Consider the following 26412-nt stretch of genomic DNA (forward strand, 5'->3'; position numbering starts at 1 on the left):
TCACCAAATTCCCAATAATCAACCATTTTCCTTGCCGAATTCCCAATAATCAGCCATTTTCCTTACGAAAACCCCCCAAATCAACCATTTTCCTCAGCAAATTCCCAATAATCAACCATTTGCCTTACGAAAACCCCCAAAATCAACCATTTTCCTCACCAAATTCCCAATAATCAACCATTTTCTTGCCAAATTCCCAATAATCAACCATTTTCCTTACGAAACCCCCAAAATCAACATTTTCCTCACCAAATTCCCAATAATCAACCATTTTCCTCACGAAAACCCCCCAAATCAACCATTTTCCTCACCAAATTCCCAAAAATCAACCATTTTCCTTACGAAACCCCCCAAAATCAACCATTTTCCTCACCAATTCCAAATAATCAACCATTTTCCTTACAAAAACCCCAAAAATCAACCATTTTCCTCACCAAATTCCCAGTAATCAACCATTTTCCTTATGCCCCCCCCCCCCAATCAACCACTTTCCCCATCAAAACCCCACAAACACAGCGTTTTCCTCCCCAGACCCCAGGAACAAGCCACGTTCCTCACGGAGCCCTAAGAACGAACCGTGCTCCTCGGGAGCGGCCCGCTCCGTCCCCGCAGCGCACTCGCAGCCCCCTCCCGGGTTCACATCCACTCCAACGGGTGACCCCGGCTGCCCCAAACAGAGCCCAACCCCAACGGATCCCGCACGGGAACCCAAGGGACTGACCCCAAAGTCGGGGGCAGTAAATGGAGCCGGGGGCAGTAAATGGAGCCGGGGGCAGGGTCGGCCCTGAGGTAACGGGGGGGGGGGGGAACACACGGCAGCGGCCCCACAGGGCACCGGGGGCGGCTGTGAGGGACGTGTGAGGAGGGGAGGCCGGAGGGGGGTACCGGGGGTCTGGGGGGGTACTCGGGGGGGTGTGGGGGTGTCCCGGGTTCGAGTTCGGGCCCGGTCCCCCCCTGCTCTCACCCGTCCGCGCCGCCCAGCCCCGCTCTTCCGCGTCAGGCACCGCCGCCGCCACAGCGCCGCTTCCGGCCCGCCCCGGCTGCCACAGCCAATGGGGAGCGGAGAGGGCAGCGAAGGAGCCAATGAAAAGGAGGGGGCGGGGCTAGGCTGGCCGAGGAGGGTGGGGCCGCTGCGCGGCTCCGCCTCCTCATGCGTAGAGGGGGTGTCCCCGAGGGATGGGTCCGTGTCCCCATGGCCCTGGGTGCCAAACGTCCCTGTGTCACTGCATCCCCATGTCCCTGTGTCACTGCTTCCCCATGGCTCTGTGTCACTGCATCCCCATGGCCCTGGGTGCTCATGTCCCTCTGTCCCCATGTCCCTGTGTCACTGCATCCCCATGGCCCCATGGCCCTGGGTGCTCATGTCCCTGTGTCACTGCATCCCCATGTCCCTGTGTCACTGCATCCCCATGGCCCTGGGTGCTCATGTCCCTGTGTCACTGCATCCCCATGGCCCCATGGCCCTGGGTGCTCATGTCCCTGTGTCACTGCATCCCCATGTCCCTGTGTCACTGCATCCCCATGGCCCTGGGTGCTCATGTCCCTGTGTCACTGCATCCCCATGGCCCCATGGCCCTGGGTGCTCATGTCCCTGTGTCACTGCATCCCCATGTCCCTGTGTCACTGCATCCCCATGGCCCTGTGTCACTGCATCCCCATGGCCCCGTGTCCCCATGGCCCTGTGTCACTGCATCCCCATGGCCCCGTGTCCCCATGGCCCTGTGTCACTGCATCCCCATGGCCCTGTGTCCCCATGGCCCTGTGTCACTGCATCCCCATGGCCCTGTGTCCCCATGGCCCTGTGTCCCCATGGCCCCATGTCCCTCTGTCACTGCATCCCCATGTCCCTCTGTCCCCATGTCCCTCTGTCACTGCATCCACATGTCCCTATGTCCCCATGTCCCTCTGTCACTGCATCCCCATGGCCCTGTGTCCCCATGGCCCTGTGTCCCCATGGCCCCATGTCCCTCTGTCACTGCATCCCCATGTCCCTCTGTCCCCATGTCCCTCTGTCACTGCATCCCCATGGCCCTGTGTCCCCATGGCCCTGTGTCACTGCATCCCCATGGCCCCATGGCCCCACAGCCCTGGGTGCTCATGGCCCTCTGTCCCCATGGCCCTGTGTCACTGCATCCCCATGGCCCCGTGTCCCCATGGCCCTGGGTGCCCATGGCCCTGGGTGCCAAATGTCCCTGTGTCACTGCATCCCCATGGCCCTGGGTGCCCATGGCCCTGGGTGCCAAATGTCCCTGTGTCACTGCATCCCCATGGCCCTGGGTGCTCATGTCCCTCTGTCCCCATGGCCCTGTGTCACTGCATCCCCATGGCCCCATGGCCCTGGGCGCTTATGGCCCTCTGTCCCCATGGCCCTGTGTCATTGCATCCCCATGGCCCTGGGTGCTCATGGCCCTGTGTCCCCATGGCTCTGTGTCACTGCATCCCCATGGCGCCGTGTCCCCATGGCCCCGGGTGCCCATGGCCCCATCACGCTGTGTTCCCAGAGCCCTGTGTCCTCCTGGCCCCGTATCCCATGTCCCCATATCCCATGTTCCCATAGCCCTGTGTCCCGTGTCCTTGTGACTGTGTGACCCTTAATCCTCACAGCCATGTGTCCCCAGGGCCCTGTGTCCTTATGGCGGCATGTCCCATGCCCACATAGTCCCATGTCCTGTGGCCCCGTGACCCTGCATTCCCATAGACATGTGTCCACATGGCCCCTGTGTCCCCATAGCCCTCTTGCCGGTGTATCCCGTGTCCTCATAGCCCTCTGTCCCCACAGCCATGTGTCCCTGTGTCCCCATAGCCCTGTCCCCCCATGGCCTTGTGACCCTGCATCCCCATAGCCGCACCTCCATAGCCTTGTGTCCCTATGGCCCTGTGTCCCGTGTTCCCTTGACTGTGTCCCATGTCCCTACAGACCTGTGTCCCCATGGCCCCTCTGTCCCCATGGCCCCTCTGTCCCCATAGCCCCTCTGTCCCCATAGCCCCTCTGTCCCCATGGCCCTGAGTCCCCATGGCCCTGTTTCCTGCGTCCCCACCGCACCATATCCATCATCGCTGTGTCCCCACATCCATGGCCTGTGTCCCCTGGCCTGTGCCTCCTGGCCCTCTGCCCTGTGTCCCATGTCCTGTGTCCCTTGTCCTCTCTGCTGCTGGGATATATCATGGGGACAAGGGTGACCCACTGGATCCAGGATCCTGGAGCCACCACCCTGGGGGCAGAGCTGGCATTGGGGACACCAGACCATGGCAGCGGGGTATAAATATTGGCTAAATAGATTTATTTTCATACAAAGAATACACAGATTCCCCTGTTGGGACAACCCCACCCCGAGATGTCTCCAGGCACCACCTCCATTGGCTTTGCCAGCAGCATCTGTCCCCATCCCAGGGTTTGGTGCCAACGCTGGCATCACCTCGGGGACGTCCCTGTCCCATCTTGGTGCCTGTGTCTGCCTGGTGACGGCTCAGGGCACCCTGCCCCATGGGCACCCTCAGGCCTGGTGCCCTGCTCCCTGGTGCCCATGTTGGGGACATCTCTGAACATTTTGGGGTACCCCCTTGTGCCCTAATACTGTGGCTGGTCCAGACACCCCCCCCCCACCCCCATCCCCCGCTGTATGTACACGCTGGATAAAAGAAGAAAATACAGATATTTATAGCCAGGGGGGCAAAATATCCCCCTTTAACCCCCCAAAGTGTCCCCTGTGTCCCCATCCTGGTGCCCCGCTGCCAGCCAGTCCTGTCCCCTGTCCCCAGGATGGAGGTGGCTGACCCTGCCCCATCCTGGACCAGCCGGGCACCCGTGCCTCAGTTTCCCCATCACTCACTGGGCTCAACCGCACCACGCAGTGGTGGGAGATGGAGGGTGCAGGGTGAAGAAGAGCCACGGTGGCCATCCCATGGGGACAGGGACGTGGCCATGAATCCCAAGGGACATGGGATGAAGCTGGAGGCACTTGGGATTTACACCTCCCGCTTCGCCCCAGTGGAGAAACCTCACGGGCAACAGTGAAATCCCCTTTTGTCCCCTGATCCGTCACCCCTCTGTCACCCAGCTCCAGCCACCCCACCTCCCTTTGCAGCAGGAGAGGAGGTGGCAGGGGAGGTCCACAACGGGCGGGAGGGTATCTGTCCATCCACCTCAGCTGCGTTTGGTGACCATCTGCCGGTCCCTCTTCTTCTTCTCCATCAACCTGGTGGGGAGCAGAGCGATGGCCTTTAGGGCCTGTCCTAAGAAGCACCCCCCGAGGCCATGGGGAGGGGACACTCACTTGCGGTTGCGGACTTCAGTGAGCTCCATGAGCCTCTCCTGGGCTGCCCGGAGCTCGTCGAGGCGCTGCTGGTAGCGGGAGTCGCAGCCGTTGGTGCGCTCGTAGCTGGAGACCTGGTTGGAGAGCTCGCTGGCGCGGTCCCGCAGCTGCTGGATGGACGAGTAGAGGTTCTCCTCGTCTTCCTCCTGCTCCAACACAAGGGGCTGAGGTGAGGCTGGTGGGATGGACGGGACACCCCAGGGGGCTGTTCCCCCTTCTTCAGGATGGGGAAACTGAGGCACGAGGTTCCCCAAGCCGCCTGGGCCACTTGCCTTGGCGTTGATGATCTCAATGTGGATGAGGAGGGCAGCGAGCTCCAGGTCCTCGGTGTAGCTGTTCTTCAGCGGCACTGATCGGTAGCCTGGACGCAACACAATGACATGAGCTCAGCACCAGCGAATCACAGAATCAGTTGGAAAAGACCTTTAATCTCGTCAAGTCCAACCTTTACCCCAAGGCCACCACTAAAGCATATCACTGAGGGCCTCATCTACATGCTTTTTGAACACTGCCAGGGATGATGACTCTACCGCTGCCCGGGGAAGCCTGTTCCAATACCTCACCATGGAGGTGGCCATATCCCTGGAGAGGATGATGATGATGATTGCAGGGAGGTTGGAATAGGAGGACTGTGAAGGTTCCTTCCAACACAAACTGTTCTATGATTCTATGACCATAGAATCACAGAATGGGTTGGAAAGGACCTTTGGAGCATCCACTTCCAATCCCCTGCCATGGGCAGGGATGCCTCACACTAGACCAGGCTGCCCAATGGCCTTGAGCACTGCCAAGGATGGAGCAATCACAACTTCCTTTGGCACCCTGTGCCAGTGCCTCACCCCCATCACAGGGAAGAACTTCTTCCTTATATCCAACCTGAATTTCCCCTGTTGAAGTTTAAACCCATCACCCCTTGTCCTACCAAATGATGATGATGATGACGGTAGTGGTGTGGATGGAAGAACCATACCTGTTTTGAGGCCCTTGACAGGGAAGGTGGCTTGTGCCAAGAAGTTGGGGTCACTGAACATGTCCTCCTCGTACACCACAAAGCGGAGGAAGGCGAACTCAGGGTTGTTGATGTCAAAGACAAACTGCTTGAAGAGCCAGACAGGGTTGAAGCCGTTGTCAGCTGGAGGGGGAGGAGAGAGTGGAGAGGGTCACAATGGGACCAGACCCATGGACTTCTCCAGCATGGCATCAGCACCTTAGGGGGAGCTACCTGTCCTCTTCACTCCTTCATGAAACCCCGTCATGTACAAGGTGATGCCCAAGAGGACCTCAAAACCCACAGTTAGTGTTGTCCCAGCATCCTGGGGCGCTGGCGTTGGGTGGAAACATCACCCACATGGACCCTCACCTACAACATCCGTCTTGTTCTTGCTGTTGTCGTACTCGGAGCCGCACACTTCCACCTCCACAAAGGGACACACGATGCTCCTCCCGTTCTTGGGAAGGTGCCGGGCACCAAGGATCTGTGGGAGGAAGAGGAGGGTGAGATCCAGCCATGCTGGGTGAGGAAGGACTCTTCCAGGCAGCCCCATGGGCTTGCCAAAAGCTTCATGGCTGTAGCTGGCCACACTACGACTTATTTATGATTTAGGTTGATTTTACTTGATTTGACCCACAAAATTACCCAAGAAATATCTGCTGGATTCGTGCCATGCTCACTGTTCAGGTGCCTACAAACCAACCCACAATTACCCAAGGGTTGAGAAAGGTGCTTCTGGGCTTGATTTATCTACTTAACCCACCACCCCCTCAGCTCAGCTCTGGAATTTTGGGGTTGTCCCTGGGAAATATAACGCTGCATGAGGAGAATAACCAAGAAACCCAAAAGATCACAGGGTGACAAACTCCATGGAGGAAATACACGGCTGAAACACGTAAAAACCACCCCCAGTTGACCCAAAACGAGTGAGTCCCCATCTCGATGGTGACCACTTCAAGGTGGACTTGCTGTCCTCACCCACTTACCTGCAGCTGGACCGTGATGGGCTCCACGATCTTCAGGCTGTTCTTGTCGAAGGGGTCAAAAGTCTCATCCCTCATGATGTCGGGCTGCAGGACGTAGCCACTGCGGCCACCGAGCATGAAGAGGGCCTGGTTCAGCTGCATGGGCTTGTCTGTGGTCATGGGGACAGAGCACATCTGAGCCTGGGGCTCAGGGACCTTCCTATGGTCTTTGTGTAGAAGGTCCTGCCCTGGCAAAACCCCTGCTAAAAGCCCCCAACCCTGACAGGAGGAGGGATGCATGAAGCACCCAAGAACTGCATGGAGATGTCCCCAGCAGGATGAGGACAAAGGTTGGAGAGATCAACCAAACCACCTCCAGCAACAGGGCAGAGCCATTGGGGATGGAGATTTTGAGGTGACCTGCAGGGATTTAAAGCCAACTGTATACTGGGCTGCATGTCAAAGGAGGTGATCCTGCCCCTCTACTCTGCTCTCGTGAGACCCCACTTGCAGCACTGGGTGCAGTTTTGGTGTCCTCAACATCAGAAGGCCATGGAGCTGTTGGAGCAAGTCCAGAGGAGGCCACGAGGATGAGCAGGGGCTGGAGCACCTCCTGTATGGAAAAAGGCTGAGAACATTGGGGCTGTTGAGCCTGGAGAAGAGAAGCTGCATGGAGACCTCAGAGCAGCTTCCAGTGTCTAAAGGGGGCTACAAGGATGCTGGAGAGGGACTCTTCATCAGGGACTGCAGTGACAGGACAAGGGGTGATGGGTTCAAAGTGAAACAGGGGAAGTTCAGGTTGGAGATAAGGAAGAAGCTCTTCACCATGAGGGTGCTGAGGCGCTGGCAGAGGTTGCCCAGAGAAGTGGTAAATGCTCCATCCCTGGCAGTGTTCAAGGCCAGGTTGGATGGGGCTTGGAGAAACCTGCTCTAGTGTGAGGTGTCCCTGCTCATGTCAGGGGGGTGGAACTGGATGACCTTAAGGTCCTTTCCACCCCAAACCATTCTATGATGAGCCCAGCAGCCACCCCAGGAGCAGGATTTACCGGGTGTCTGGAAGTTGAGGGCCACGAGCTGGCTCCCGCAGATCCACATGGGCAATGGGTCATAGTTGGAGGAGTCCAGGCGCTGCCCTTTGGGGTAGATGCGGCTGAGCTGGCGGCGGTTGTACTGCAGGAACTTCTTGCCCTTGCTGCGGTTGGCGTACTTCTCCGCCTTGGTCTCCGGGAAGGAGGACATGTCCCTGTAGCACGCCTTATCCGTGCCTATCTCTGAAAGCACCAAGGTGGCCATCAGTGGAGGTCTTCCTGATGGCCTCTGGTGGCCCACCATGACTAGTTTCCCCCATCATGCTCCTCCCATCATCCCCCTTCTCCAGCTCTTACTGTCCTCATCGAAGGGCACCGGGCGGCAATAGACAACCAGCTCGGAGAGCTCCAGCGCGATCTTCTTCCTCCGCTCCATGATCTTCCCCTCTTGCATCTGCACAAGGGAAAACAAGGAGATGAAGGTCTCCCCCCTCAGTCTCCTCCTTTGGAGACACTGAGGACCATCTTAGCTGTAAGGTGGAAGTTCACTGTGAGGGTGCTGAGGCGCTGGCACAGGGTGCCCAGAGAAGCTGTGGCTGCCCCATCCCTGGCAGTGTTCAAGGCCAGGTTGGACACAGGGGCTTGGAGCACCCTGCTCTAGTGGAAGGTGTCCCTGCCCATGGCAGGGGATTAGAACTGGATGAGCTTTAAGGTTCTTTCCAACCCAACCCATTCCATGATTCCATGATTCTATCCGCTGGAGGATGGGACAATCCACCCCACGCTCTGGACGCCGGTGCCCCTCACCCTGGCATCTGCATTCTGCGTGGCCTCTCGGATCTTGGCCACCCATTCGTTGAGTTCCTCCTGCGTGTCTGCGGCCACATCCAGGGACTGGGCTGCGTGGGACATCTGCTGGGAATGGATGGTGAAGACAAATGGTTTGGAGCTCCTCCCGTCTTTGGAGATAACTATAAGGACATCAGAGGGGGGCTTTACTCGAAGACATTCCCAATGGATGGTTCTGTGGAGCAAACGAAACCTCAGCGGTCCCACTCCCTGGCCCCCACCAGCCCCTCCTGGCATCCCACCAGCCACTGGGGTCCTCCTCTTGTGAGGATCCCATCTTTCTAAAGGATGGTTTCAGCCTTCCATGCATTGTCCTTTGAGCCAGATGTCCCCTGAATCATTTGGACCTCCAAATTCCACCAAATTCCCTCTACCAAACCCAGCTCCGTGTTGCTCCCTGCCACATCATGCCAAGCTTGTGTGTGATGAGCTGCAGCATGGGGTGTGCACCATCCCAGAAGGCTCCCACAGCCATGATGGGGATATGGTGGGACACTCACCGACGTGGCAGGACGGCACATCAATGAAGCCCTTCAAGAAGTTCCCCAGGGGGCTGTTTTCTGATGACTGGAAGAGAAGAAGGAAGAAGGGGGGGGTGGAGGAACCATGTGGGGCTGAGCATGGTGCCCACTCCATCCAGCCCTCCAAACTGTCCATGTATGAGCAAAAGAAGGGAAGAAAGACCCTCTTGGAACGCTCTGCTCCATGGCTGACCATCCCTCAGCCTCTGAGACTGTCACAGGGCTGCAAGCATCCTCCAGCTTCCAGAAAAGCTGGAGTGGGGCTGGGAGCATCCTCCAGCCTCTAGATAACGGCTGGCTCAAGACTGGCAGCATCTCAGGTGGCTTTGGTCCCAGATGTGTGAGGATCAGCAGGTCAAGGGAGGTGATTCTGCCCCTTTACTCTGCTCTGGTGAGACCCCACTTGCAGCACTGTGTGCAGTTCTGGTGTCCTCAACATAAGAAGGACATGGTGCTCTTGGAGCAAGTCCAGAGGAGGCCACAAGGACGAGCAGGGGCTGGAGCACCTCCTGTATGGAGCCAGGCTGAGAACATTGGGTCTGTTCAGCCTGGAGAAGAGAAGCTGCGTGGAGACCTCAGAGCAGCTTCCAGTGTCTGAAGGGGCCTACAAGGATGCTGGGGAGGGACTCTTCGTCAGGGACTGGAGTGATAGGACAAGGGGTGATGGGTTCAAAGTGAAACAGGGGAAGTTCAGGTTGGAGATAAGGAAGAAGCTCTTCCCTGTGAGGGTGCTGAGGCACTGGCACAGGGTGCCCAGAAAAGCTGGGGCTGCTCCATCCCTGGCAGTGTTCAAGGCCAGGTTGGACACAGGGGCTTGGAGCACCCTGCTCTAGTGGAAGGGGTCCCTGCCCGTGGCAGGGTTGGAACTGGATGAGCTTTAAGGTCCCTTCCAACCCAAACCATTCCATGCCTCTACGACATGGCACTCACAGCCTCATCCTGCTCCTGTGCTTGTGTGCTGACAATCTCCTCCACGTAGTTGGCTGGGAACCACAGTTGCTTCTTGCCCCCGTAGTCCCCCCGCCACCTGCAAGGGGTGAGAGGATCAAGGCAAATGGACCAACCTGGGGGGGACAGGGGTGTTCATGCTACATGCATTGTTGGGAGTGGTTGGAGAAGGGTTGAGGGGGACAGAAAAGGAGGCAGTTAAAACCCAGGGGGTCCATTCCACCTCCCACCCCTGGTGATGCCCACGCAGTGGCCACCCCATGGCCCTCACCAGCCACCGTCCTGCTTGTCCACGTTGTGGATGATGGCCTGCTTGCAGAAGGACAACTCATCCTCACGCTGTGCTTTGTAGTCGTAGAGAGCCTTCACTGTGCACTGGGTGACCAGAGAGAGGGACATGGGTCACCAACCAGGGATGCTGGTGGTCACCGTGCCCTACTCAACCCAGCTCCTTGAGCACCCATGGTGAAGTGTGGGGGCTCCTGAGGGTCCAGCACCCCAGAATGATGCTCCCAAACAGGTCACACCAGCAGTGAGATGTGTTAGAGGGGACAGGAGGACTGGAGGTATTGTAGGGGGCCCTGGAGCACCAGCATGCTCAGCACAATGCGGGTTCCTCTTCTGCATCCCCCAATGGCTTCTCCTGGTGCAGTCAAGGGGTTAATTCCATGGGAAAATACCCCTTTGGGTTGAGGTTTCCCATGTCTGGTCCTGGCCTGAGAGCTGCTCTGCTGCACAGGGACCTTCAAAGCACAGCAGTGCAGGAGGGTGGGATTGTAGGATCACAGGGAAGGAACCTTGGGGCATCCTCCCCCAGGGTCAGCTCTGAGCCCAGCCTGGTCCCAAACACCTCCAAGGATGGAGATTGCACCACCTGGGAGTTGACCCTAAACCTGCTCTTTTGGGTTTCTCCACTGTAAATACATCCACAGGGGTTTCCTTGCTGTTGGGGCAAACTTGTGTCAGGTCCTTGCTGCAGGCTGGGCTCTCTTGAGACCTGTTCCCATCACCACACTGTGACAGTGCTGTCATTGAAGCTTGGAGTGTTCCCAAGGGATGGTAATGCGGGAAGAGTCCTGCTCCAGCATCACTTGAGGGTCAGAAATACACAACAAAACATCACCACTTCCCAGGCCAGTGGTGGATCTGGTGGGAGACCATCCAGGAGCCATGTCCCACCAACCTCCACCTCCCAGGGACACCAGCTCAGCCTCTTACCCTTGCCATTGGCATCTTGTTGGCCTCTACGTAGAAGTGGGGGGTCCGCACCTCATACAGGGCTCCATAGTCCAGCTCCTGCAAGAAGAGATGCCCTAGTGGGTCACCTGGACATGGATAGTGGTTACTACAGGATGTGGTGGGATCTGGGCTACCAAGCGTGAGCAAGAGGAGACTGAGAAGGACCTAATATCCCTTTGCAACTTGTTGAAGGGGACTTACGATGGAGCTATAATAGCGGGCAATGGCTGTGGAATGAGTTTGGCTGGTTCTAGCTGGGCTTCAACCAAGAGGCTGGAGGAGACCTTCCCACCCTGGGAACAGGCCCATGGCACAGAGCCCCACCATCCCCACTCACGGTGGTGCCCATCTTCTCCAGGGTCTCCTCGTTGATGGGGTAGCGCAGCTTCATCTTGCGGTACAGCGGGTGCTTCTCGTAGTAGCTGATGAGGTCCACGAGGCTCTCGAACTCGGCCGAGCTGCCCAGCATGAAGAGCCGGCCCTCCTGCTGGATGCGGCAGTGCTTGATCTTCCCCTCGGCCCTGGGGCAAGGAGAGGCAGGGAGGGACATGTGAGGGCTGGCTGGGCCCTGGCTTCAGGATGATGATGTCCTACCCCAGCAGGGATGCCATAGGGGTGACCACGCTGAGGATGTGGCTTTCTCATCGCTGCAGATAGAACACTCCCCCGTGACAGCATCATGTGTCCCAGCATGTCCCATTGCTGATCCATAGCAGGGAGTCACAACAGACATGAACCTAGCATGACCAGCAGGTCAAAGAAGGTGGTCCTGCCCCTCTACTCTGCTCTCGTGAGACCCCACTTGCAGCACTGGGTGAGGTTCTGGTGTCCCCAACATCAGAAGGACATGGAGCTGTTGGAGCAAGTCCAGAGGAGGCTACGAGCATCATCAGGGGCTGGAGCACCTCCCATATGGAGCCAGGCTGTGAACATTGGGGCTGTTGAGCCTGGAGAAGAGAAGCTGCGTAGAGACCTCGGAGCAGCTTCCAGTGCCTGAAGGGGGCTGCAAGGATGCTGGAGAGGGACTCTTCATCAGGGACTGGAGTGATAGGACAAGGGGTGATGGGTTCAGACTGAAACAGGGGAAGTTCAGGTTGGAGATAAGGAAGAAGTTCTTTACTGTGAGGGTGGTGAGACACTGGATCAGGTTGCCCCATGAAGTTGTGAATGCTCCAATCCTGGCAGTGTTAAAGGCCAGGTTGAATAGGGCTGGGAGCAACCTGCTCTAGGGTGAGGCATCCTTGCTCATGTCAGGGGTTTGGAACTGGATGATCTTACGGTCCTTTCCAACCCAAACCATTCCATGATCCTATGAATGAGTCAGTTCTCATCTTGTCTGGCAACCACAGCCAAGTCCAACCAGCCCTGAGGTGCTGGGATGGCCACACTCACCGGAAGGAGATGGCATAGGAGTTGGGTTCACTTCTTTTGCGCACCAGGAAGGCTCCATCCCGTGGGACCCTCATCAGCATGTGCTCGGCCTGCAGGCGCGTCAGGCTGGCGTGGTACCACCTAACCGAGCAAAGCATGGAGATGGTGGGTGCCATCAGCATCCTCATCCCCAGAGTGGCACCCAAGACCTCACACTGGGGATGCAGGAGGCTGGTGGAGCCAAGGGATTGAGGAGATGCAGATGGGGATAAGGAGCATCCTTACTCTTTGCTCTCATGGGCGTTGGGCTGGGGGACGGGGTCGGTGAGGCGCATCTCGAACTCGTTGCAGCGCAGAGGCACCTCACGGTAGTGGCAGATGAGGCTGTAGAGGCTGTCGAAGACCAGGTTGTCTGTCAGGTAGAACTTGGTGGCACCGGCCTCCTGCCTTGAGTGGATCCGGCAGTGCTGCACCCGGCTTGATCTCCTGCCATGGTTGTGAGGGAAAGGTGAGTCAATTTGGGTCCATGTCCCCACCATCCCATGCTCAGCAGTCACAAAAAAGGTGGCATTTCCCTCCCGAAAAAGCCACCAAACCAAAGAGGTCCAACCCTTGGTGGGGTGGTCAGACCAGCTTGGATGGGATCCTACCTCCCCTTGGGGCTCCTACCAGAAGGAGAGGGTGTAGTCGCCCACGAAGGTCTCGCTCTCGCGCACCAGGAAGGTGCCGTCCTTGCCACCCGTCTCGGTGCAGTACTCATGGAGCAGCTTCTCAGCGATCTGCCGCCCGTCACGGCCACCTCCAAGCTTCCCATGGAACCACTTCTCCGTGAAGTGCAGCTCGTTGTTGTTGAACTCCTGCAAGTTCAGCCCAAAATGGGTGTTGGCACCACCTCAGCCTCCTCATGGAGTCCTCACTAAGCCCTCCTGCCCTTGGATGCATCCCGCTCCTCACACACCTCCTTCTGCTCCACCTCCTCTTCATCCTCATTGAACTGGTAGCGGGATGTCTCCTCTGAGTAGTAGATCTTGTTGCTTGTCAGGACGAAATAATGGGGGCTCCAAGTCTGGGAGGGAGGAAGAGCATCACCAAGGTGGGAAGAATGACGACCTGAAGGGACAGGGCTTTGAAAAGCCTCTTTCTGTCCCTTCCTGTCTCCCACATCATTGCAATGGTCTAGGAGAGCCCATGCCCAACCCAAACCCCAAAGCTCATTCCCATCTGACAGACCCAGCTTGGCCCCTGGATGCCACTGGCAGAGCAACCCTTACGTGGTCAATGGGGTCTTCAAGGTAGAGGATGCCATTCTTGATGGAGTTGCTGATGTCGTTCTCTGAGTAACTGGCGGTGGAGACCTCTTCATACAGGTTCCCTTCAACCAGCTTCTTGTGCTGGGAACAGGCCAGGATGGGGAGCTCAATGGTGGGAATGGTGTCCCCATCACACTGAGCTCCCTGCTCTCAGGACTCAGGGCTCCTGCACGTCCCTTTCCACCACTCCCTATTCCCCTCGATCACCTCTTGCAGTAGAACACTGGGGAGATGTCCTACTTGAGCACAGAGTTTGTCCCAGGATCTGGGAGAATCACCATCCCTCCCAGCCCAACCCTTTTGCTTCCTGCAAAGAGGGATTTGGGGTGGTGCCCACTCCCTACCTTGATTAGGATCTTCTTCTTGAGTTGGGTGGGTGAGGGCAACTCATCAGCATTGATGTCCACTGGCTTGGTGAGGAGCATGTCCCCAAAGACCTTCTTGAAGTGGGAGGCCATGTTCCTCTGCTGGACGATGCTGCAGTGGTCTTCGATGGAGAGGATGATGGGGAACCTGGAGGAAGCAGGTAGGAATGGTGGCCTCTGATGAAGGTGGAGGAGAGGTTGCCTGCACAACCCAGTGTCATTGAGGAGCTGGGGCTTACTCGGAGGTGACAAACGCGTGTTCCTTGATGGTGTGCAGCACATCCAGGAACTTGATCTTGGAGGTGAGTGTGTGGCCATGGTAGATGATGGGGAGATCATCCGGGCCATCCCAGCAGTCCACTGAGTGGGGAGACACACTGGTTAACACATGCTACGCTCTGGGGACCATGAGCCCTTGCAGGCCCTAGAAGACACCCTATCCCAGTGCCATGGGATGGGTGCAGGGGATGGTGTCTCTGATGTGACACGAGGTGCTGGGTGGGGGCTCAGCATCTCTGGGAGGTGCCACAGGGACTCACACTCGATGCAGCGGCAGCCCATGCGCAGGCACCGGGCATAGGCCTCCAGGGAGGACTCGCTGGAGAACTGGTCCCCTGTCAGGTATCTACAGAGGAGACAGGAGGATTGTCATTGGTCAGGGTGATGGGATGCTCACAGAGGTCCCCAGGGAGACCCCACTGTGTCCTTACGTGTTATGGGAGGATGAGATCCAGTATTGGGACAGGGGGTGGTTCATCTCCTCAGGCACCACGCGCTCATACTTGGCATCCATCACCATGTTCTCCTTGGAGAAGAGGTACGTGAGGAACTGCAGAGGGAAGAGAGAGGTCAGATACTGACAGGGCTGGGGAGACAGCCCTGGGTGGGTGCTGCATGGGGCCACCCACCTCATCCAACTGGAAGGAGGGGTCTGATGCCTCTGTGGAGCTTTCCTTGAGGTAGGTGCACATGTAGTCCCGCACCATGCCCACATCACTGGCCCAGGGCTCCTGGGGAGCAAATGGGGGAACCAGGCTGGAGCATCCCACGGGAGTCCCCTAAGAGGGATGCCACAGGGATCTCTAAGAGCACCCACCTTCTGGTCGTGCAGCAGGAACTTCTGGAAGTCATAGAGGGAGACTTGGCACAGCTCGGGGCGGTCCACGTTCCTGAGACATGGAGTGGCCACCAGTGAGGACCAGGAGTTGAGGCAGAACCCATGGAAGAGTCAAGGGCTCCAGCATCTCAGCTCAGCATCCCTGTGGCCCCCACTCCTACAGCTGGTGAGGAGCTTGAGAAAGCACAGGCCATGGGGATGCAATGGGAACCTCAAGATGTGCTGTGACCTTGGAGAGGTGGGCACCCAGCCGCATTTTCCAAGGATACAGGGAGTATGTGTCCTACATCCCTGGCACCCATTCCCACTCCCATCCCTGCTGCCATCTGCTCTTCCATCCTGCTTTCATCCCAGATTCCATTCCTATGCTCTCAGATCCTCTCCCATACCTGCTCACGCCTATCCCTGCTCATCCCCATTCTCATCTCCGCTCATTCATGCTCCCATCCCTGCTCCTATCTCCACTAACAACTCAGTTCATTCTTGCTCCTGTTCTTGCTCTCAGCCCCTCTCCCTCGTTCCTACTCCCATCTCTGCTCACATCCCTTCTCCCATCTTTGCTCCCTTCTCCCATCTTTGCTCCCTTCTCTGCTGACACATCTCCTCTCCCGTATCTTCTCCCATCTCCACTTCCATCCCTATTCTCATCCCCAATCCCATCCCACTCTCATTCCCATCCCCTGCTCTGCCCCACAGCCTTCCTGCATTGCCCACCCAATAGATCCGACCCCTGCAAGCTTGGCTGGGATGGGAGCCAAGATGGGAGACAGGATGGGAGCTGCGGCATTCCCGGGTACTCACCGCAGGGGGAAGGAGAGCTCCAGCTGCTCGATGACCTGCAAGGCAAAGGAGGGACCAGGTTTAGCTGGTGGGGACACACCACAGTGGATGGGGGACACTTGGGAGGACAATCCATGGCTCCTACCGACTTCTGTGCATCAAACATCAGGTTCTTGTAGAACTGGATGAAGTGGGAGAAAGTCATCTCATTCCTGGCTTCCACCTCCTGTGGGACATGGTGCTGCTTGAGAGTGGGGCCACCCAACCATGGCCAGTGACCCCTAGGGCTGGCTCCAGCCCGGATATGGAGGCTTGAAGACCATGTCCCTGCATAGCTGAGGTGCTCAGGGGGTCCTTACCACGAGCTTGTCCCGCAGGAACCTCATGTTGGGGACGCGGTAGTTCACCTGGGGCAGCATGGCCTTCAGGTCCTTCACTGTGATGCTATGAGAAGGTAAGCTGGTGTCAGACCCCACAGAGGATGGATGATGCCTGGATGCTCCTGACACCAAGGCTCCCACCCCTAATCCTGGTGGTCTCTGGGTTTGGGCTTCCGGGCTTCCACCCTACTGGGCTATGGAACCTCACAGTGACACAGGACCCCTATTACATGGGGTCTGGCACGAGTGTGAGGAGACAGTCGAGTAGAAAGAGTGCACACAAGAACCTTTGGGTGCTTTAAGCCATCACCCCATCTGGAGATGGTGTCCATCTCCAACCCTAAAATCATTTAAGTCCAAATTCACTCGATTTGAGATGTTTCCTATCATGGGGAGATGTTCATGGGCTGCATTGATGGCACAGCCCCTCCTGGTGCTGGTGGAAGGGGGCATCACGGTCCCCATGATCCGTACAGCAGCAAGGAGGGCACCTGCACTTGAGTGTCTTGATTTTCGGTACCTTGAAGCACCCCAAATAAGCTGGTACCACCTTGTCCCACAAACCTCACCCCCAGCCTGGCACAGCCTCCGGTTCTGGGGGGCAACTGGAGGGATAAAGCCCTGTCCAACCAAACCCACCAGCTGCTTCCCAGCACGGGGCTGTTCCAGTGCTCACCTGCCTTCCCGTGACCGGTCCATCCCATCAAACTGCTTCCGTAGCCACCTGAGAAGGAAAGGATGGACAGAGGGTGCTCAGCCCCATGGGCAACCAAACCCAGATGGGGTCCTGGATCCTTCCTCACCTCTCGATCTGCAGCGGGGTCTGGGCTTTCTGGGTGTCTGCCACCAGCCAGTTGAGGCCCGTTATCCACAGGTTGATATCCTCCTCGCAGAAAGCTGGAGGAGGAAGGGGAGGGCGGTGAGGTTGGGATGAGGGAGGTGGGATGCTGGCGACAGGGTGAGAGCTGAGGGTCCACACACCGGCCACGCTGAGCGTCCGCAGCCTGAAGTCCATCCCGTAGAGGATGATGAAGCACATGGTGAAGTCCAGCTTGCGGGCATCCTCAGGGTAGCGCTCGAAGTCCCGTGAGTTCTTCCCCAGGCGGATCTCCTTGATCTCCCGAATGTCGACTGTGGGCAAAGAGGAACATGGGACTGTGCATTGCCACCCTTCCCATGTGGACCCATGTGCAGGGCTTGGAGAAGCTGCAGGAGCTGGGAAGTGGTGAATGCTCCATCCTTTGCAGTGGTCAAGACCAGGCTGGACAGAGCCTTGGGTGACATGGTCTACTGTGAGCCAGTGGCAGGCGGTTGGAGCTGGATGATCTGAAGGTCCTTTCCAACCCAAACCATTCTATGATTCTATGATTCCAGGAGACCATGTGTCCTCTGGGGAACCTTGTCCCCAGCATGGGGCATCCCCATGGAACTGCCCATGGGTGTGTGATGGTATTGTGGGGGCTGTGATGTGTGTCCTGCAGGCAGACATGTCCACACTGTCCTCCAGTGATGTGTCTGTGAGTGTGATGGCACCATGGATAATGCATGTCCTTCAGGCAACTGTGTCCCCAGAATGGGGCAACCCTGTGGGATTGCCCATTAGCGCATGGTGGCATCATAGGTGCCATGGCCAGGTGTCCTCCAGGGAATTGTGTCCCCAGGATGGCATGTCCCTGCAGCACTGCTGCAGCTGTGTGACAGCACCATGGGTGCCATGGCCATGTGTCCTTGAGGGAATCGTGTCCCCAGGACAAGGTGTCCCTGCAGCACTGCCTCCAGGCATGTGATGGCACCACACTCCTGGGACTCGTTTCCCAAGGATGTTGCATCCTGACAATGCTGCCCACTGGGTTCCTGGCTTTGTGGGTGCCACACGGCCTCCAGGCTCAGCCTGTTCCATCCCAACCACAGAATCACAGAATCATAGAATCAAATAGGCTGGAAAAGCCCTTTAAGCTCATCCAGTCCAACCGTTCCCCAGCACTGCCAAGGCCACCACTAACCCATGGCATTGAGGGTGTGTGAACACTTGCAGGGACGGTGACTGCAGCCCTGCCCTGGGCAGCCTGTTCCAATGCCTGAGCACCCTCTGGGGAAGGAATTGTTCCTCAGCTCCATCTAAACCTGCCCTGGTGCAGCTTGAGGAAGTTTCCTCTTGTCCCATACTTGTTCCCTGGGAGCAGAGCCCAGCCCCTCCTGGCTCCATCCTCCTCTCAGGCACTTGTAGGGAGTGATGAGGTCCCCCCTGAGCCTTCTCTTCTCCACACTGACCCTCCCCCCCAGGTCCCTCAGCCCTTCCCCATCACCCTTGTGCTCCAGGCCCTGCATCAGCTCCAGTGCCCTTCTCTGGCCCTGGTCCAGCACCTCAATGTCTCTCCTGTAGTGAGTGGCTCAGAGCTGAGCACAGGATCCAGGGTGCAACCTCACCAGCACATCTCCAACCACCTCTCCTTCGCCTTCTCCTCCCCAGGGCAGACCCTGCTCTGGGTTAGGCTGAGCTCATCTTTGAAATGGAGATGTCTGCCCAAAGGTGGCAATTTGGAGCTGTGGCAGCCCCGACCACAGGGCGTTTCTTTCCTGCCCTGCTGCTCTCTCATTATCTGCTATATAAAGCCCCACCGGCAGCGGGAGGGTTGGGTTTCCGGACCGCGGTCTTCCTCACTGGGGCAGAATTCCAGCCCTGTTTTTCCCAAGAGGACAAATCCCACCAGGAGCAGTATAAAGACAACACGATATCAGTGAGAACACCTGAAGTTGTCCTCGATACCATGAGCATCACCCCCCAGCACAGCTTTGCACACTGGGACTGAGCCACCACCACCGGAAAGGGCTTTGTATGGCCCAGGGTGGCCGGACAATCGCAACAGGGTATTGTCCTGCTGAGGAAATGGGTCATTTCCCGGAGAATTCCCAGCCCAGCTTCATTTCCGGGCCCTTGGGAAGAGTGTAGGAGGCTGGTGGCTTGATGTGAACCCTCAGCTTAATTCAGAGTGGGGAAAGAAAAGCTGAATGCAAGGGGAGGAATAAGCAACGGGGGAGAAATGGAGCTGATTAAGCAGGAAAAAAGGTGCAGAATGGTTTTTCTTGGCAAAAGAGCTCCAGAAAACACTGGAGGCTTTATCCAGCTTCCCTGGCTGGGTGACACGAGCCAAACTGCATGGATCAGGGTGGGAGTTCAGCACAAGGGATACACAGGAGGCCTGCAGCCTGTGTGTGCAGTGGTTTGGGGACTTAAATCTCAACCCTGGATGATGGAGAGGGACTCTTCATCAGGGACTGGAGTGATAGGACAAGGGGTGATGGGTTCAAACGGACACAGGGAGGATTTAGGCTGGATATGAGGCAGAAGCTCTTCCCTGGGAGGGTGCTGAGGCACTGGTACAGGGTGCCCAGAGAAGCTGTGGCTGCCCCATCCCTGGCAGTGCTCAAGGCCAGGTTGGACACAGGGGCTTGGAGCACCCTGCTCTAGTGGAAGGGGTGGAACTGGGTGAGCTTTAAGGTCCCTTCCAACCCAAACCATCCTGGGATTCTGTGGTTCAAGAAATGAAACCCAGTTGCTGTCCCCATGCAGCCCCCATGGCTCGGAGCAAATCTGCTTCGGTACAAACTGGATATTTGGGGGTAAAAATGGGTTTATAGGTTAAAAAACAAACACTCCACCCCCAAACCCCCTCATCGACACAACATCAGAGGGGAGCAAGAAGCTGGTGGCTATCAGGCTTCCACCAACGATTTGCAATGTGGCCACCCCCCCAGTTAAAGGATGAAGGAGTCCAGGATCCAGCCTTGAACCCAACCTCTGGGCACTGCCAATAACAATAAAGTCATACAATCAGCAAATGGTTGGCATAGGAAGGGACCTTTGAAGGTCATCGAGTCACCCCATCCTGCCACGGGCAGGGACACCTTCCACTAGAGCAGGGTGCTCCAAGCCCCTGTGTCCAACCTGGCCTTGAACACTGCCAGGGATGGGGCAGCCCCAGCTTCTCTGGGCACCCTGTGCCAGCGCCTCAGCACCCTCATTGTAAAGCATTTCTTCATTATACCTCTTCCGAACCTACCCTCTTTCAGTTTAAAGCCATGACCCCTCATCCTGTATCACTCCAGGCCCTACTACGAGTCTCTCCTCACCTTTCTTATAAGCCCTTTTTAAGCATTGAAAGGCCACAAGAAGGTCTCCCTGGAGCCTTCTCTTCTCCAGGCTGAACAAGCCCGGCTCTCTCAGCCTTTCCCCACAGCAAAGGTGCTCCGTTCCCTTGCTTATTTCTCTGGCCTCCTCTGGACTTGCTCCAGCAGCTCCATGGGGACCCCAAAGACGCACACAGTGCTCCAGGGGTTCACCCCTTCACACAGCAGAGGGGCAGGATCCCCTCCCTGAGCTGCTGCTCACGCTCTGGGGGTGCAGCCCAGCACACGGCGGGGTTCTGGGCTCAAGTGCACACTGAAGCTGGGTCATGGGGGGCTCCTCCTCACCCAACACCCCAAGTCCTTCTCCTCGGGGTAAATGACCCAGCCCCATGAAGAGCCATGGGAGGAGGGAGCGGCACAGGGGCTGCACAATGCATCCGCGGCTGGCGGCTTCCTGGAAGCCACATCTGCAGCGGATTTGCAGGGCTCATGTCAGAACCGTGGCTCCAAACTCCTCCCTGCATTGTCTCAGGGGTCCCGGGCATTAAAACGCTCTGGAAGTCAGTTCCAGCTGTGAAAATCCCTTTTCTTTTCTAACGCAAAGCATGGGGCAAAGGAGGTTTGAAACGGCTGGAAGATGCTGAGGGATCAGGTTCTGCCCAGAGGCTTTTAGGGATGCTGAGAGCCTGGGAGTTCTCTTAATGCATTAGGATAAAAGCAAAGCCAAAGTGGCTGGAGGGAATGGTTGTGCTGGGAAATCCCATTGGCCTTAGCAGTGCTGCGGTGGCACGAGCCATATCCCCTTGTGTTCACCTTGGGCATCCTTCCTTGCAGGACATGTGGCAGCTCAGACCCTTCTGGACAGGGGGGTTTGGGTGACTTTTGGTGGTGTGGAGCTGATTTAAGACCTGAAATAAAGGATTTCCTCCGGGTCCAATGGTGTTAAACCCCATCTGGCTCCAAATGGTCCTATTTCTAATTACTTGGTGTTAGTGAGGCTGGAGGTGCGATCCCAACTAGCGTTGTGGTGGCAAACCACCCCTCAGATATGTTCTTGCGTTTGCCAAGCTGCCTTCACCCTTATTCTGTTTAATCACATGCAAAGAGCCATTTTGGGCTCTTTTCTGCTATTTTCTGCTGGTTTCTGCTAGATTTCCTTCGGGACCAGGGTCTGCTGAGGGCAATGAGGTGGAAACCCTCCAGGATGAGGTTAACTTTGGAGGTGACACTACAGGCGACCCCATTGGCATAGACACGCGACCATCAGCTGCTTAATGAAGCATGTAATTAGTTTATGTGGTGCTGGGAATCCAGGGAAGAGCTGGGAATCTAGGGAAGAGCCCTGCCAGTCCCTAACAGAGACATCAGAGGTGTTTGGGTGTCCCACTCATCCCTCTGCAAGGGGGGTGCACGCCTGAAGGGGGGATTAAAATGGTCCAGGCAGGGGTGAGGTTGCATGTAGGGTGAGAGCAAGACCCTAGGGATGAAGAGGAGACCCTGGTGCTTCCATAACATCACAGCAAGTGATGCGTGAGCATGGAAAAGGGCTGGATCAGGAGGTGAAGATGCCCAGGATGGGGTTGTTCTCACTCTGGGCTCAGGATAGCAAGTGGTGGGACTGGGTAGAAGGATTGTGCCATGTCCAGGGGGATTTTCCTTGTTTTCACCCTTGGAGGGAATGCCTACTCATTCCCACTGAGGGTTTTGGGTTGTCACATGGGAGAAGATAGATCCCAAGGCTCTGGTGGGGAAACTGAGGCAGAGCAGCATAAGTGACCCAAAACCCCAACCTGGCAGCACGTGGTGCTCCCAAAAGCACCCCAGGAGCTGGAAACATGCTATTTCCATGAATGGAGAACTGGCTTTTCCTCCAAAACCACCTCTCCAACGACGGGTGTCCTTCCTCCCATAACCCATCCCTCCTCCTCCTCCAAACCTGCTCCTGCACTCAGCAGGTCTGGACAAGCGCTGGATCCTGCCCAGGCTGATGCTCATCTCTGGGTGCCACCCTCCTTCCCAGCTCTAAGCTTCACCATGGCTGCCAGGGCAGCTTAGGGTTGGTCCCACCATGCAGGAGCTGATCCCTCCTGGGCTTTGCTCTGTCTCACACAGAATTAGATGTGGGCGATGGTTTTGGGTGGGTGTTTGGTGGGTTTTAATGACACCCTCTGAGTCCATCAGGAGAAAGGTACCTGTCACTGCCCAAACCTCCACTGTGGCCTTTGCCAGCATCCAAGTGAGATGATACCCAAAACCTGGGTTCCTCACCACGTGGGGATGTGGGATGAGGTGATGTAGAGCTTCATGTCACCCCAACCTCATGGTTTCATCCACTGGCTCTTTTTAGCTCAATTTAAGAGGAGGTGCAAGCCTTGAGGTGATGAGCACCAGTGCATGGAGCCCCACTGATGCCCAACGGTGAGAGTATGTCCCAACAATGTACGAGCCACCAGCAAATCCACAAGTAAAGCTGATTTTTATGGATGCTCCAGTGGGAGCATCTCCTGTGCCACCAGTACAAACGTTGCATTGATTCAGTATCAATGCATGTGGGGCAGAGCCCAACTGGCCAAGTCCTCTCTTGGGTTACAAGGGGCCACCACCACGCTCCAGTCCATTCTGCTGCCTGCCCCAGCAGCCTGAGCACCCTGGTTTGGGGTTAAAAGCACCATGAGCAGGTCGGGTGATGGCCACCTCCTTGTCAGGGAAGGTATAAAGCCCTGGGCATGGAATGGCAGCAGCTTGACCCCCATGCAGGCCACAGAAACTGGGTTGGATGAGTTGAGGGCTGCTCAACTCTATCTTTAGGCATCCCACCATGTCCAGGCACCCCCATCATGGCCAGACACCCCACCATGACAGGACATCCCATTGTGTCCTAGCACCTTATTGTGCCCAGGCACCCCACCATAGCCAGACACCCCACCATGGTAGGACATCCCATTGTGTCCTAGCACCCTATTGTGCCCAGGCACCCCACCATAGCCAGACACCACACTACTTCCAGGCACCCCACCACAGCTGAACACCCTGCCACGACCTTCATTGCACTGGGCACCCCACCATGGCCAGGAACCCCATCACAGCCATGCACCCCACTGTGGCAAGACACCCCGCTGTGTCTGGACATCATGGTAGGGCTTCCCACCACAGCCATGTGCCCTACAGCCCATCACCCCACCATAGTAGAGCACCCCATCACAGCCAGGCACCTCACCACATTAGGACTTCCCACCATGGCCAAGCACTGCACAACCAGGCACCCCATCATGGTAGGACCCACCACCACAGCCAGACACCCCATAACCAGTCACCCCACCACGGTAGGACCCATCACCACAGCCAGACACCTCATAACCAGGCACCCCACCATGGTAGGACCCACCACCACAGCCAGACACCCCATAACCAGTCACCCCACCACGGTAGGACCCACCACCACAGCCAGACACCCCATAACCAGTCACCCCATCATGGTAGGACCCACCACCACAGCCAGGCACCCCATAACCAGTCACCCCACCACGGTAGGACCCACCACCACAGCCATACACCCCATCATGGTAGGACCCACCACCACAGCCAGACACCCCATAACCAGTCACCCCACCACGGTAGGACCCACCACCACAGCCAGGCCCCCTATACCCAGGTACCCCACCTGAGGTGGGCATCCCACCATCACATCCCCCTCATCAGCATGCCCCGACACTCACTTTCCCCCTCCACCTTCTCGGGCGTGCGGCTCCAGATGATCTGCCTGGTCTCCAGCTTCACCTGGAAGGTCCTTCTCTCCGGCCTCTGCGACTTCTTCTGGTAGAACAAGGTGAGGACGGTGCCCATCTCCAGGCAGCGGAGGATCCTGCCCATGTCCCCTGCCTCCATCCTGCCGTCCTCCAGGAAGCCATTGACGCTGTTGAGCCTGGCCATGGACATCTTCAGAGCGCGGCCATCGCCCGGCGGAGCCGCAGAGCCGGGGTTGTCTCATGCAGGAGAGGAGGAACCAAAGAGCCGACACCTCCCTGGGGACCGTCTCCGCTCGCCCCGGCTCTGGGTTTCCTCTATGGACAACGTCCCTTGGGCTGCACCGGGAGCCGGCCTTGGTGACGGTGGGGAGCAAAAGGCTGGGCTGGAGGTACCGCGACCTTCTCGCCGAGGTGGAATCCGGCCCCGGCGTTGGCATCCAGCGACGGGGGGAGAAGATGAGCAGCACCGGTGGCGTTGGCCTTGAGCTTCAGAACCGGGGGGGACACAAAAACCATCCGGCCCCTTTGCAGGCAAAAAAAATAAAAATAAGGGTGGTATTTTTACCACTCCCCAACCCCCCCAAAAAACAGCAAAGTCACCCCAAAATGATGCTGGTGGATCCCACCCCGGCCTCCGGGCCAAGCGGGGCCGGGGTTGGAAGAGGGGTGTGGAAAAGAGGTGCCGAGGGTGAGCGCTGGGAGCGGCGGGGTGGCGGTGGGGTGGGATGCGGGATGCGGGATGCGGGGTTGGGGTGGTGATGGGTGGAGAAGATAAAGGGGGTTCCCTCCGCTCTTCTCGTCTTCTCCTTAATTTCGGGCTGATGAAATGGACGCCCAGAGGAAACTGCAATCACACATGGCCGGAAAGAGATCAGAAAGGAATGGGAGGGAGGGGGGAAAAGCAAAGCAGGATCTTGGAGAAAGGAAAAGCCGAGCGGGAGGAAAAGGCGGCTGAGGGTGACATCTAGAGGAAGTCCGGATGGAGAAGTGGCTCTGGGAGGCTTCCAGGCCGTGCCACTTGCTTGTTTGGGTGGACAACCTGGTTGGTTGGTGAAAGGAAGGTGAAAGAGGCTGCTGCGGCTTTTAGATCCGGGTTGTCCCCGCTGCCACGCTGGTCACTGAAGCCCCACGAGTGACCAGAGTCATTGCTGGTATGAGTTCTGTCCGGCCTCAAATATAGGGGAAGAAAGGGGCTGGGGGCTGGGGAAGAAACACAGACAGAGGGGGGAAGGCAGCGAGGACAAGGCTTGGTGTCACAGCCCCTGTTTTGTCCCTTTGATGGGTGTCACAGCCCCTTTTTGACCATTTGATGGGTGTCACAGCCTCTGTTTTGTCCCTTTGATGGGTGTCACGGCCCTCTTTTGTCCCTTTGGTGGGTATCAGCCCCTGTTTTATCCCTTGGGTGGGTGTCAGCTCCTGTTTTGTCCCTTTGGTGGGTGCTGGATAGGTTATGGGGCAGATGCTTTGTGTTGGGATTTGGGGCAGGTGGGGTGTGAGGTGGGACCAGGGATGCAGGGGGTGGACAGGGTCTCTCTCCCCAGCCACACAGAATCATAGAATAGTTAGGGTTGGAAAGGACCTTAAGATCATCCAGCCCCAACCCCCCTGCCATGGGCAGGGACACCTCACACTAGACCATGTCAGCAAAGGCTCTGTCCAACCTGGTCTTGAACACTGCCAGGGATGGAGCATTCACAACCTCCCTGGGCAACCCATTCCAGTGCCTCACCACCCTAACAGGAAAGAATTTCCTCCTTAGATCCAATCTAAACTTCCCCTGCTTCAGTTTTAACCCATTACCCCTTGTCCTATCACTGCAGTCCCTAATGAAGAGTCCCTCCCCAGCATCCCTATAGGCCCCCTTCAGACACTGGAAGCTGCTGTGAGGTCTCCACGCAGCTTCTCTTCTCCAGGCTCAACAGCCCCAACTTCCTCAGCCTGTCTCCATACAGGAGGTGCTCCAGCCCCTGATCATCCTCGTGGCCTCCTCTGGACTTGTTCCAACAGTTCCATGTCCTTTTTATGTTGAGGACACCAGAACTGCACACAATGCTCCAGGTGAGGTCTCACAAGAGCAGAGTAGAGGGGCAGGATCACCTCCTTTGACCTGCTGGTCACGCTCCTTTTGATGCAGCCCAGGATACGGTTGCTTTCTGGGCTGCAAGCGCACACTGAAGCTGGCTCATGTTCATTTTCTCATCAACCAACACCCCCAAGTCCTTCTCCGCAGGGCTGCTCTGAATCTCTTCTCTGCCCAACCTGTAGCTGTGCCTGGCATTGCTCCGACCCAGGTGTAGGACCTTGCAACCTGGAGGGGTTCTGAGACTCCTGGATCATATCAGGGTCCTGGTGATACAGATT

The 26412-nt window shown here is 57.1% G+C and overlaps 1 protein-coding gene across 1 annotated transcript; it reads right to left on the reverse strand.

Moving 5' to 3' along the window:
- Window positions 1–4060: 4060 nt before the first annotated feature.
- On the reverse strand, window positions 4061–24595 carry LOC133266453 (1-phosphatidylinositol 4,5-bisphosphate phosphodiesterase gamma-1-like). The gene is made up of 32 exons (XM_061447601.1): window positions 24022–24595; window positions 17159–17308; window positions 16981–17074; window positions 16854–16901; window positions 16157–16241; window positions 15943–16023; window positions 15819–15853; window positions 14997–15069; window positions 14809–14910; window positions 14611–14729; window positions 14440–14525; window positions 14140–14260; window positions 13880–14048; window positions 13497–13616; window positions 13184–13291; window positions 12895–13082; window positions 12511–12711; window positions 12247–12366; window positions 11192–11375; window positions 10834–10911; window positions 9887–9990; window positions 9598–9694; window positions 8647–8713; window positions 8105–8268; window positions 7655–7751; window positions 7316–7540; window positions 6291–6439; window positions 5674–5788; window positions 5284–5445; window positions 4586–4674; window positions 4275–4459; window positions 4061–4196 (listed from the first exon to the last, which is right to left on the reverse strand). The coding sequence occupies exons 1-32, from the start codon at window positions 24239–24241 to the stop codon at window positions 4145–4147; spliced, it is 3888 nt and encodes a 1295-aa protein (XP_061303585.1). The 5' UTR covers window positions 24242–24595; the 3' UTR covers window positions 4061–4144.
- Window positions 24596–26412: the final 1817 nt, after the last annotated feature.

Source organism: Pezoporus flaviventris, unplaced genomic scaffold, assembly GCF_033815535.1.
Source record: "Pezoporus flaviventris isolate CSIRO_AGI_PZ_B2104156 unplaced genomic scaffold, CSIRO_AGI_Pfla_v1 ptg000007l, whole genome shotgun sequence".
NCBI classification, from domain to species: Eukaryota; Metazoa; Chordata; class Aves; order Psittaciformes; family Psittacidae; genus Pezoporus; species Pezoporus flaviventris.